The 12,924-nt window shown below is 43.0% G+C and overlaps 1 protein-coding gene across 2 annotated transcripts in view; it reads right to left on the minus strand.

Moving 5' to 3' along the window:
- GLCCI1 (glucocorticoid induced 1) overlaps positions 1-3,242 on the minus strand; it is a 55,108-nt gene extending 51,866 nt beyond the window's left edge. For both annotated transcript variants that reach the window (XM_044428583.1, XM_044428582.1), the window contains exon 1: positions 2,654-3,242. In XM_044428583.1, the coding sequence (XP_044284518.1) occupies positions 2,654-3,212 (559 nt within the window). In that variant the 5' untranslated portion in view covers positions 3,213-3,242. The remainder of the gene's footprint in view (positions 1-2,653) is intronic.
- Positions 3,243-12,924: the final 9,682 nt, after the last annotated feature.

A 12,924-nucleotide genomic window follows, 5' to 3' on the forward strand; every position in this document is an offset into this window, starting at 1 on the left:
CCTAACAGAGGCAGAAGAGATTAAGAGGAGGTGGCAAGATTACACGGAAGAACTATGCAAGAAAGAGCTTATCTTTCCTGATAACCATGATGGGGTGGTCACTGACCTCAAGCCAGACATCCTGAAATGTGAAGTCAAAAGGGCCTTAGGAACTCTTAGCAACCACAAAGCTAGTGGAGGAGACAGTATGAACTATTTAAAATCCTAAAAGACGATGCAGTTAAAGTGCTACACTCAATAGGCCAGCAAATTTGGAAAACTCAACAGTGGCCACAGGATTGGAAAAGGTCAGTTTACATTCCGATTCCAAAGAAGGGCAATGCCAAAGAATGTTCAAACTACCGCACCATTGCACTCATTTCACATGCTAGCAAAGTTATGCTCAAAATCCTACAAGCTAGGCTTCAGCAGTATGTGGACCAAGAACTATCAGAAGTACAGGCAGGATTCTGAAGAGGCAGAGGAAGTAGAGATCAAATTGCCAACATACGCTGGATCACTGCCAACATACGCTGGATCATGGCTAAAGCTAGGGAGTTCCAGAAAAACATCTACTTCTGCTTCATTGACTATGCTAAAGCCTTTGATTGTGTGGATCACAACAAATTGTGACATGTTCTTAAAGAGATGGGAGTACCAGACCATCTTATTTGTCTCTTGAGAAACATGTATGTAGGTCAAGAAGCAACAGTGAGAACTGGACATGGAACTACTGATTGGTTCAAAATTGGGAAAAGAGTATGGCAAGGCTTTTTACTGTCACCCTGCCTGTTTATGCAGAGCACATCATGAGAAAGGCGGGGCTAGATGAATCACAAGTTGGAATTAAGATTGCCCGGAAAAATATCAACAACCTCAGATATGCAGATGATACCACTCTAATGGCAGAAAATGAAGAGGAACTAAAGAGCCTCTTGATGCGGGTGAAAGAGCGCAAAAGTTGGCTTGAAACTCAACCTAAGAAAACTAAGATCATGGCATCAGATCCTATCACTCCCTGGCAAATAGATGGGGAAGAAATAGAGGTACTGACAGATTTTATTTTCCTGGGCTCCAAGACGGTGACTGCAACCAAGAAATTAAAAGATGCTTTCTCCTTGGAAGGAAAGCTATGGCAAATCTAACAGCATACTAAAAAGCAGAGACATCACCCTGACAACAAAAGTTCTAGTCAAGGCTATGGTTTTCCCAGTTGTGATGCATGGTTGTGAAAGTTGGACCATAAGGAAGGGTGAGCGCCAAAGAATTAAGGCCTTTGAATTGTGGTGCTGGAGAAGACTCCTGAGAGTCCCTTGGACTGCAAGATCAAACCAGTCAGTCTTAGAGGAGATCAACCCTGACTGCTCTTTAGAAGGCCAGATCCTGAAGATGAAACGCAAATACTTTGGCCACCTAATGAGAAGGAAAGACTCACTGGAGAAGAGCCAAATGCTGGGAACAGTAGATGGCAAAAGAAGAAGTGGGCAGCAGAGAATGAGGTGGCTAGATGGAGTCACTGAAGCAGTTGGTGTGAGCTTAGGTGGACTCAAGGGGATTCTGGAGGATAGGAGAATCTGGAAGAACTAGCATAGCATAGCATAGCTTAGCATATATAAGTTACTTTGGTTGGCCTGGTTTTTAGCAGTCCGGAGTCATAATGGGAAATAACTACTCTGTGTGGTTGGGGGGGGGGGGTCAGTCTAAATTACCTTCTAGGGATCCTTTACAGTGTAGTGCCTCTAATTACAAAGAGCTCTAGGTTCCCCACCCCCACTCTGTAACTCTTGAGCTGGTAACCTTTTGTTCTACTAGGCCAAGGGGAGGGGGTGAATGTGCATAGCAGGAAGTCAGGCTGTTCTAGGACTGGATCTAAGAAACCAGGGAGAGCTGGTTTTGGTTTTCATTAGGAAAACCTATGCTGCTTATCCCTTCGACAGCTGAGGGACAGCAGTGAGTTATAATGCAGGAGACCCTCATTGTAAACAAAATGTTAATAAACTTTTTATGAAATAAACACCACAGGTCTCCAGAGACCTCAGGAAACTGAACCATAAGTGCAGGAACCCCTGAAACTTCTCACTGCTGAGAACAGAGTGTATGAACATAATACTTTTAATTAACCATATGGATTGGAACCCTCACGTTACCCACAGTTGCAGTTGTAAGATAGAATGGTTTTATCACTCTACCATTTATCACCCTTGACTAGGAATAGTATTACAGCATGGATGAAGGGTAAGTAATCAACATTGAATTGACCTGGGCAGGCATCTTGTTTCAGGCTACAGCTTAAGAAAGGCCTTTAGACTTGACATTTACTAGAAAGTAGCGGAAGAGGGGGAGAGAAAGGCGTTTTGCTCATGTCTTTTCCTTAACAATTTGGGTTGCATCCTTATGTACACTTACCCGAGAATAGGGCCCAATGAACACAGTGGAAGTTACTTCTGAGTAAACGTCCACAGGAATGAGCTGTCGCGGTGCCGGAAGGGGGTGGGGGTGGGGGTGATATAATTGCAACCCAGTATTTTCACAAAACGGACTGTGTTTTCGGGCTGGGTGGCTTGTTTCCTTCTCAAGGTTGACAAGGGCTGCGGAGACTTTGCATGTGTGCCTAGGGGAGGGATTTGTGTGCGCGTGTAGCTGGGTCACGGATCCGTCCCGTGTATGCCTTTACCTCTATATATGGGCGAACTGGGGCTCCTTCTCTCAGGTGAGATGCTTCTCCGCCTGCCGTTGTTGGTGGTGCTGTCGGGCGAGCGCCTCTGCCTCACCTTCACCCTCCCTGGCTCCGTCGCACCGCCTGCTCCTGGCGAGGTGGCGGCGGCGGCAGCTGCCGCCGCCAAGCTCAACGGTGGGGTCGAACTCGGTGGGGTCGGGCTGCCGCCGTTGCCGCCCCCTCCTCCACCTCCACGAGGCCCCCCAGGGCCGGTGTTACTCCCCACCGAAGCTGAGGCGGCCGGCGAGCGAGTCGGACTGTGCTGGTTGCCCCTCAAGAGCTGGTAAGGGACGGTGGCGCGGATAGGCTGGAGCAGCCGGCTAGTCCCAGCGCTGCCACCGGGGGCGCCGCCACTACTGCCGCCGCCGTTTCCTCCGCCGCCGCTACTGCCGCCGCCGGCCCCGTTACTACCGGCCGAAGCTCCGGCGCTGCCGCTGGTGGGGGAGCCGGCGGCGCCGCGGCGCATCCTCTGCGGGGGCTGGTGGTGAGGAGGGGTCTGCGAGGAGGAGCTGGACATGGCGTCGGCTCGAAGGCGAGAGAAACAACGAAAGCTTCCCTCAGGCGCTCCACTCACGAACACGCCCCCTGCAGAAGAGGACGGGACGGGGCCGAGCCAGGCGAGCTCCAGACCGTTTCGCGCTGCGCTTATCGCTGGGCTGTGGCCATGGCTGCCCGCCTCGGCAGCTCAGCCCCTTGCGGCTCACATCGTCCGTACGACGCCGACGGGCACCGAGGAGGCGTAGCGGGCGGGGGGAGGGGGTCTGTCGGCTGCTCCGGCTCGCGTTCCTGCCACACCGCACGCTCGAGACCGCGACCGCACCTGCAGCTCTACCACCTACCCTTCAGCTCCGCCGTCCTCCTGCCGAATGGCACTCTGCGGGCTCCACCGCCCCGTCTGTGGCGGGCAAGGGGCGTCAAGCCGTGCGCCCATTGGGCACTCTTCTTCCGTTGCCTCGAGCCTGGTTGGACGCATTCAGGGAAAAGACAGTGTACGCAACCAATCATCGGCCTGCACCTTACCTGGAGGAGGAGAATGGGAAAAGAAGGAAGGGGTGGTAGCTTTGGGCTGCTTTGTGCAGGGAGGGGACTCGGGGATTTAGCTCGTGCGTAAGTTATCCTTTGAGGATGAATGACCCGTTTACCTAAAGATCAAGCTAATATCACTAGGAACACATGATTTGGGGTTGTTCTGATAACTGTAGTAATTCTGCTCCCTGCCCCCTCTCTTTGATTGGCATTTGCACACTTGAAGCTGGCAATTTCCAAGCAAAGGCCATCATCTTAGTGTGCTGGTCGTAGGCAATTTGAACTTAAGAAAATGCTTTTATTTTTTTATGGAGGTATCACTTGACTTCGGGCAAAAATAAAAGTGTGGTAAGTTATACACAAACGAACACAATGTATGGGTGCATGCGTGATATTTCCATTCAGAGAAGACAGATCTTTCATAAGATATATTCTTAGCTGGCCATAATTTATACACCACTCTTGTCCTCATTCTGTGAAAAAATCTATTTATTGAAGATTGGCAATGTATTTGCAAGTTCTTTATGATGAAATGGACTATATTTCTGCTTTAAATTATAATTATTTTAAGTTTATTTCTATAAATATATTAGCACACATGCAAATGATAACCTCTTTTCCCAATTTTGGCAATGGTCAAGTGCCCACCTTAATACTAGGAGACTGGCTGATGTAAGAGGGGTCCCAGGAATGTGTCACCTAAAGTGAGCTGTCCCTGGCAGGGTAACATTTCAGACAAGGCATTACCCTTTCTCTCACAGGAAGGAAAGAATGAGCCACTAAAATAGTGTCTGCTGCTCTTACATGTATAGGTATAATGTAAAAATACTTATTTATGTATTTAGTTATGTACAGGTACTCCCCAGGTTACGAATGTCTAGGGTATGAACAACCTGTACTTAGGAACACATGGACTGCCATAAACCCTATATGATTATCTCTGATGAAAAGCCATGACTATCTCTAGGGAACTGTGTGAGGCACTGCCAGTGGCTGTATAGTTCCATAGGGATAATCACAGCTTTTCATTAGAGATATTAACAGCTTTTCACTAGAGATAGTCATGGCTATCTCTAGGGAACTATATCACATATCTCTAAAGAACTGTGCAATGTGTTGGTAATACATCATCAGTGGCAGCCTAGTTCCCTAGAGATTTGGTAGTGACAGCTTTTTGTTCAGGGTGTAGGCTTGAGCATATCCAAGCCAATGTGTTTCAGGGCAAGTTTGGAACACATACTTTCCCTTTGGTTTTTCTACAGCATTTGGCATTACAACAAAGCCCTCAGCTGCTACAAGGCCATTTATGGTGAAAGAAAAAAACAGCTGTACAAACAACCCTGGAGGCCTACTTCAAGAAAGTGGTAACCCCCTCTCCAGCAGCATACTCCAACCCTGACTCTCCAGCACAAAGTCCATCATCATAATCAGTTAATTTCAGGCTTAATGTTACCTCAAGAATGTTCTAAACTGTTTTAAGCACTGCTTCTATTTGTTTTTTTTAACAATACTGTATACTTGCACACAACACTGTATACTTACAACATATATATATTCTCTCTCTCTCTAAATCTCTATCTTCAATACCTGTAATTACGTTATTATTACAGTATTATTATAATTATGACAATGGTATATTGTGTTGAAGATGTTTTAGTGAGCATGGAAATGTTTCTTAAATGTTTTATATGCATAGAAAAGTAAAATACATACATATACTAAGAAAACTCATATGATCCGGCTTACATGCAAGTTCAACTTAAGGATGTTCTCAGGAACTGAACTCATCCGTGACCCAGGGACTCCTTGAATTTTATTTGTACACCATTCTATCAAATTGGCCAGGAAGGGAATTGGTGTCATTCTGGCCCATCTAGTCCAGTTTATTGTTCACAAAGTGGCCAACCAGCTGCCCATGGACAATCCACAAGCAGAAGATGAGTGCAACAGCACCCTCCTGTCCAAATTTCCAAGCAACTGCTGTACAGAGGCAAGCTACTTCTGATGTAGACGTGCTTATAGCCATTAGGACTAGTAGCCCTTGACGGCCTTCTCTTCTTAGAATTTAGCCAATCCTCATTTGCAGCCATGTCAAGGGGTGGTCATCACTACATCCTATGGGAATGAGTTCCATAATTTAACCATGCACTGTGAATAATCTGTCCGGAATCTCCCACCAATCAGCTCATGGAATAACCCCAGTGGAAAATATGTTTCCTTCAGAACCTCAGAAAGGCTTACATCAGATTCCTCTTAAAGGATTATGTCCCACAATGTTGAGCTTATGTTCACTTAACAGAGCATAGGATTGTAAGCTAAAACTCATACTAGTCCTCTTGCATTTTCCTTGACCTGGTGACAACCACGACTATTTATTTGTTTACTAAATTTATAAACTGCACCAGAGTCATATATATGACATTTCTTTGTGTAAGCTTCAATAGATTTGCTTTAAATAACATTATTCTGGCTTTGTAGGACACCCCTTGTAACAGATCATTTTTCAAGACTTACTTCGATAGCAAGGGCTTATTCTGATATGCTGCATAGACAGATTGCCCATCAAAGTGAGATTTTAGCCAGAAGACACAGTAAACACTGGAACTGAATTACTTTGCACTGTAGAGGAGGCATTATTCAATGCTGAGCTAGAATTCTCCCTGATGTCCAGTTGTTTATGTGCAGGAAGTTTTATAGGGCAAAACATTCAATTACTTAATTCCTCCACCTTGCACTTATACCTCATGTTATCATCTAGCCAACAGGGCACTCATATCAATTCAAAGTTTGCCATGTCTGAACCCTTTCGATTAGAAAAAGATACAAAACAAGGTTTCCGCAATCCAGTACCCTCCAAATGTTGTGTATTTCAGCTCCCATTGGCTTTAGCCAGAATAGCCAGTGGTCAGGAATCCTGGGGGATGTCTGCAGTGTTTGGAGAGGACTAAGACAGGGAAGACTGGCAAAGAGGAAAGAATTTCCTGCTTTTGTCTGATACGTAATCAGGGATGTTCGTGACTTAAGACACAAGAGAAGATGAAGTGTCAGGGAGGGGAGCTTTCCATCTGGAGCAGCTGCTTTATTTTGGTAGATGGGTTGCAGGACTTATGCCATCTTTCTAGATGTGCTTCTTTCTCACCATCCCATCATGCCACTCCTGTTGCTTAGTTACCAACAGCTAGCTGCATTGCCATTACTTTCCTGCTCTTTCCAGCTATCGCTAATGGCTGGAATACACCCCTCCAGATGTTTTGGTCTTCCCCTCTCATCAGACTAGCTAGCATGGCCAGCTTCAGGAATGCTTGGAGTTTGGAAAGGCTGTTTTACAATATCCCTCAAAGGACAAAACCAGTAGCAGAGTACAAATGGTCAGCAGCAACCACAGTACAGCCAGGCCAAGCCAAACCTTCAATAAAAGGTAGTCTCTTTCACTAGATACCTGTTGCCCAACTCCACAGTTACTTCCGAGTACACATGTTTAGAATAGGGCTCTGGCTGCATCCCTAGTGTAGATCAAGGCCAATGATCAAAGCTGGATAACCCACCTTATCCAAATAGTTTTCTAAAATGAAGCACAGATCAATTACAGGAGTATTTTTATTGGTCTTTTTCAACAAATAAATGTTTAAAAATAATCAGTACAGCACAGTGTGACATCATAGAGTCAGAGTGTTTAATGGCAGCATGTTTTCAAAAAGCCTCCTTTATCGGATGTTATAGTACCATGATATTCTTTGTCTAAAGGGTTCTCTTGTATTCCAGAACATCACGATTTCATGAAAAAGAATAGATATCCTCTTATCTCCACAGTTCATGCTTTCATACAACATAATGGTTGATCCTTATTTCAGACACAACACATTCTCTTTCTTTTAAAAAAATATCATTAGCAACCTTGTTTGTACCTGTTGCCTTAACACCATGAAAAAAGCATTCTTGATTCTCTAAAGCCTGGATGCCAGTGAAAACAAATTTAAATATAGAATGTTGGATTTCAAAATTAAGGGGCTTTTGAATGAAAATTTAAGGGTAACACAATTTAGTGACTTAGGAAAACATGAATATTTGTTATCAAGACTTAGCCATGACATCCTATGCATGTGTATTTGGAAGGAAGTCTCATGGGTTAGGGTTAAGTTTAAGCCTGCATACACATATTATGCAATGACAGATAAAATGCAAGGCTTTAACCGAACCCTAACCCCACTCCACCTTGACACACACAAACACAGAGACATATTTGAATAAATATGTATTGAACAAAGAAAACATATGAAACTGTAGAATGTTTAGTTTGCAAAGGTAAGTATACTTAAGACCTCACAGACATCAGTGGATTTGAGCATGCCAAACAACTTAAATTGCAGCCTTGGGTGGTAACAACAATATGCCAACATGCAATGCAATCTAAAGACAGTTTAAAGCTGAGATCCTTTGTAGGGGACAAAACACTCCCATTGATCTTGGAGACTGTTAAATACAGACAGGAAGTTCTCTTGTTGGTAAGTTTGTGGGGAGGAAAAGAACAAATTCATTTCAAGTAAAAACATAATCAGTATTTTTCTTCCAGTTTTGAGGACAAGAAAATCTCAATTCCTGATATCTCCACCTTTGTATGGAGCTAGGAATCCAAGTCTTTCATGACACAGTTTGCAATTCACTTTAGGAATATCCAAAATTGCTAAATACTCAAAATGACAGATGGTACACAAGCGGAAGTTATAATGACTGTTGACTGTATACTTCATACATTCCTCTTTACAAATTTAGTATAATCACTAATTAACCATAATCATTCATAATTGCACCAACAGAATGTAATGGATCTCTGTTATATAATTAATCCTACCCTTAAGGTAAATTGTTTGTATGTTATGTTCTGCTCTTACCAAACGTTTCTCCCTCAGTGATTTGTGTTCTAATTCAGTGCCTAGTCACACAGTGCAGTGGCAATGAGTGTGATAATACAATTTTTTTTACTTGTCCAACCAGGAATAAGTCCCCAAGGGGACTTACACCCAGGTAAATGTATATAAAGTTGCAGCCTGGGTGACTTCTATCAAACTTGGGACTCTTTTTATTATTGGCTAGAGAAACAGGACTTGGCATAGATTTAAATATGTTTTTAAGTTATCCTAAATGGAAAAAGAAGGGTGTGGGGGCTGACCCAGTGGGCTCGATGTTTTTGATGATGGATGTTGTCTGTAGTTTTCTTTTTGTTTTTTAGGATTATAATTTCAAATAAAACTTATTTAAAAAAAAGTTGCAGCCTGGGTTCTCTTGCATAACATGAGCCAGTGAGCCAAAGAGAACCATTTTGGTGTAGTGCTTAGTCTGCTGAATGGGGACTCAAGAGCCAGGTTCTAGTCCACAACTGGTCATGATGCTCATTCGTTGACTATGGGCCAGCCTCTGACTCTGAGCCTAACTTACTTTATAGGGTCATAAGAAGGATAAAATGGAAAGGAGGAAGACCGTGTGAACAACCTTGGGTTCCTTGCAAGAAAAAAGGCAGGATATAAATAAAATAAATATGAGCCATGTTTGGAAATACCATTCCAGTGAATGTACTGCTTTGGATATTAGTTCCATTTACAACTCCAAGACAATTATGAAAACGAGTATTGTTTCATAGATGAAGTACTAGGCTTACACCTGGGAGACCATGGTCTCTGCCCATTCATGGTTCAGTGAGTGGTTTTTGCTTTCCTAACTGACTTACAGGCATACTTTCTCATCTGTAGAAAAGGTGCCGTGGTGTAGTGAGAGACAGCGTTTTGTAGTGGTTATGAGCATGGGACTGGGACACAGGCGATCTAAGTTCTAGTTCCCACTCAGCTGTGCAGCTAACTTGGTGATTTGGGCCAGGCATAGACAACCCAACCTGCAACACAGGGTGGTGGCTGCAAATTTGAGAGGACATGGAGAGGAGCAGGAGAAGTATGTAAACTGCCTTGAGTTCTTTGAAAGGAAAAATGTGGGATATACGTATAATAAGACAAATACCTAAATAAGATGATGGATTTGAAAGGCTTTTCAGGAGCTGATTTTCCAAAAAAAAAAAAAATAGCATCCTTCTCCCAATGTTTTATTTTAAATAAAACAAGAAAGCTTAAATAGCAACAAGTGGACATCTATCGGGGGAGGCAAAAGGAATGAAATACAAAAGCAAAAAGGGCCCTGATGGATTAGCCACTGAATATCCAAAATGGCAAATAAAACCTCTTAGCTGAGTGACTGTTGTTCAAGGAGAACAGCAGTATGTAGGTATTTGTAATTGGCCAATCAAGAGGCCACTAACTAAGGAACTATAAGAATTATCCATGCTGCATCTTCCCCTGGAACTACAATGCCACAGATGGTGAGAAAAGGATGGTTAAAATGTAGATTCCAGTACAACATCCAGGCTACAATCCTACACACTAACCCTGCTCAACCTGGTGCTCTCCAGATGTATTGCGACAGGCATTCCATAATTCCCAGCCAGATACTTATATGAAAGTCAGTCCTATTGAACTGTGGAGGGGAATCCTTTCCATGATGGAAAGCTTCTATCGGCACATTTCCCCCTCCCTCAACAAACCCCACAGCTTTCATGCAAACTTGGGGGATCCTCCAGAACAGATTGGAGGACATACAAGGAGCTGCAAGGGGTGGGTGAATCAACATATCCCTGCTCTGCTGATGAAAGTCTTCAGTCAGTGTATGAACACTGATTGATTTATCAATTGATTGATTGACTGATATTTCTTGGCTGCTTTTCAGGGCAGAAGCCTGCCCCAGGTGGTATAGAATAATTAAACACATAATGCGACATTTCACGGTCTTTAAAAAGCAAAAAACACACAATAAAACAGTTATGAAATCAGGGAAAAGGCCCGTGTAAAATATGCTTTCAGAGTCTTCTAAAAAGTCTGCAGTGATAGCAACCTATTCCAGATGTGTGAGGCCACTGCAGAAAAGGGCATCTCTTGGATTCTCCCCATTGGATTTGCAGTAAGCAGAGGTAGGACTGAGCCATGAGTTACTGTTACACTAGCTATCCCTCCCTCCCCCAACTCTGACAAATCTTCTACATAGCCTTTATTCTCATTGTAAAGCTTCAATCTTAAGAACTCAGAATGCTCAGAATAGAATAACAACCATTCTGGCCGACTTCATGTATTCAGAATTTGCCAAAAGGTACATCATAAGAGGTCTGACAAAGCTATAAAGCAATCTGATACACGGCCAAGCCATTTCCAACTTGAAAGCCAAGAAGGCCATCATTGTCATCCTATATGCAGGAAAGGGGAAAGAGAGGAAGATGTGTAAAATTACTGTATGCTTGCTACCAACAGTGGGTTTTTCTGTTTACAGGACAATCAGGATGTCAGTACAAGCATGATTTCTTGCTCAAGTATGTAGCAGAACTGAGCTTTTTAACTTGCCCCCATCTTTTAAGACGATGGTGGATATTAGTCATTAGGAAATCTTTTGAGCTATAATGAGCAATGGTATGGTACTTGAAGTGTTCCCTAGCATTTGTGTGGGAGCCAATTAATATGAAGGCAGCTAACAGAAAGTTGTGGGTGGGAATGTTCTTTTATCTTCATTTATAAGGACAAAAGTGTGTTTTTAGATTAAGGCTTGCAGACTATTTCAAAATGTTACGTTTCAGTGGAAAATTTATCTGTGTGTTTGCTGAGAATATGCAAGTTTTATTTGGCTGTGTTGTTCAAGACAAGCATTCTGGGCATATATTTGTCCACAATTACTGCATCAGTGCCTATTTCTACAGTACTTCTTTTACAGTGTGATAAACAGAATGTCACTATGACAAATATCTACCAATAGAAACTCAACAAGCCACTGTAGTGGAAAGTTACCAAGATATTATCAGCTTTATTCTCAGTCAGTTACTTTATACAATGCTTGCATTTTAATTTTTTTTTTTTATTTTAAGTGCTATTAACATGTTTGGTGTGTTAGTCCTTTAGAAACGTTCCATTTCCCTATGCTATTAAGAAACAAGCAACATGATTCGATTGTTCTACACTAACTTTCCCCAAATTGGTGCCCTCTGTTTTGGGCTTCAGCTCCCAGAATTCCTGACTATTAGTTAAGGTGGATGGGGCTGATGGCAGTTGAAGTCCAAAACATCTGGAGGGCAGCAGTTTGGGAGAGGCTCCTCTGCACAAATTCCCTTTTTCATTCCAGACATCCCTTGAACATTGGTAAATGCTACAACGGGGTGGCCAGCTGAGGCTTACGAGCCACATGTAGCTTTTTGAGTTCATTTGGCCGCTTTCCACTTACCACCCGGGGCACCCATGGGCACTCACTTGCTGCTCTCTGCCTGCTGTGGCACTCATTTATGGCTCTCAAATATCTGACATTTACCATATGTGGCTCTTCCATTGAGCACACCTGGACACGCCTGTAGTATAAGATCTTGTTACAGGAGAATTTTGTGGGCCTACTTTCCATGTTTCAAAACTGCAGTGCTGTTATAATATTTAACATACGAATGAACTAATTACAAGGGTCCTTATCAATGTCACTTAAATCAGGATTGGGGCAATGGTAATCAACTAGGGCCAGAGTCACTGGCCCCACCTACTTCAAAAGGTTTCAGAAGGTGACTGCTGGACTAGATGGATCACTGGCCTGATCCAGCATGGCTTTCCTTGTATTTTTCTTCTTATGTTTTGTACAGAATAGACACAAAGCAGGGCAGGCTTTGTCAGTGTAAATGAATATGACATTTAGATGACAGCAACATTGTCAGCAATTTGCAAGGTAAGGAGTGGGGAATGTGTAGGAAACCAGACTGTGATCCTGGATGGAAGAGTAAGATATAGTCTTACTTATGTTCATCTGTGAAATGTTGGAAGGTGTCACTCCCAAATTGTGCAATATGATCCTTCACGGACTATAACTGAACCCCATTCATTTAACCTGTAGAAAAGATGTGAAGGTATTTTTTACCTACCCTTTTCAATTATGTAATTGTTTAATGGTCAACATTTTGTTGGTTTTATATTGTTTTCAAGTATTGCTTTAAATTATGTGCATAGCCTTAATGGCTTGTTAGGCATTAAATAAAAGTTCATCCTCCTCCTTATATTCCTCCATTCTCTAGGAAGCTTTTACCTAAGCTACTATTATCTTTCCCACCCTTTCTTCTTTCAGGAAGTATGATACGACAGTGGCAACAATGG

Source organism: Varanus komodoensis, unplaced genomic scaffold (genome assembly GCF_004798865.1).
Source record: "Varanus komodoensis strain SLA01 unplaced genomic scaffold, ASM479886v1 scaffold2, whole genome shotgun sequence".
In the NCBI taxonomy this organism is placed as follows: domain Eukaryota; kingdom Metazoa; phylum Chordata; class Lepidosauria; order Squamata; family Varanidae; genus Varanus; species Varanus komodoensis.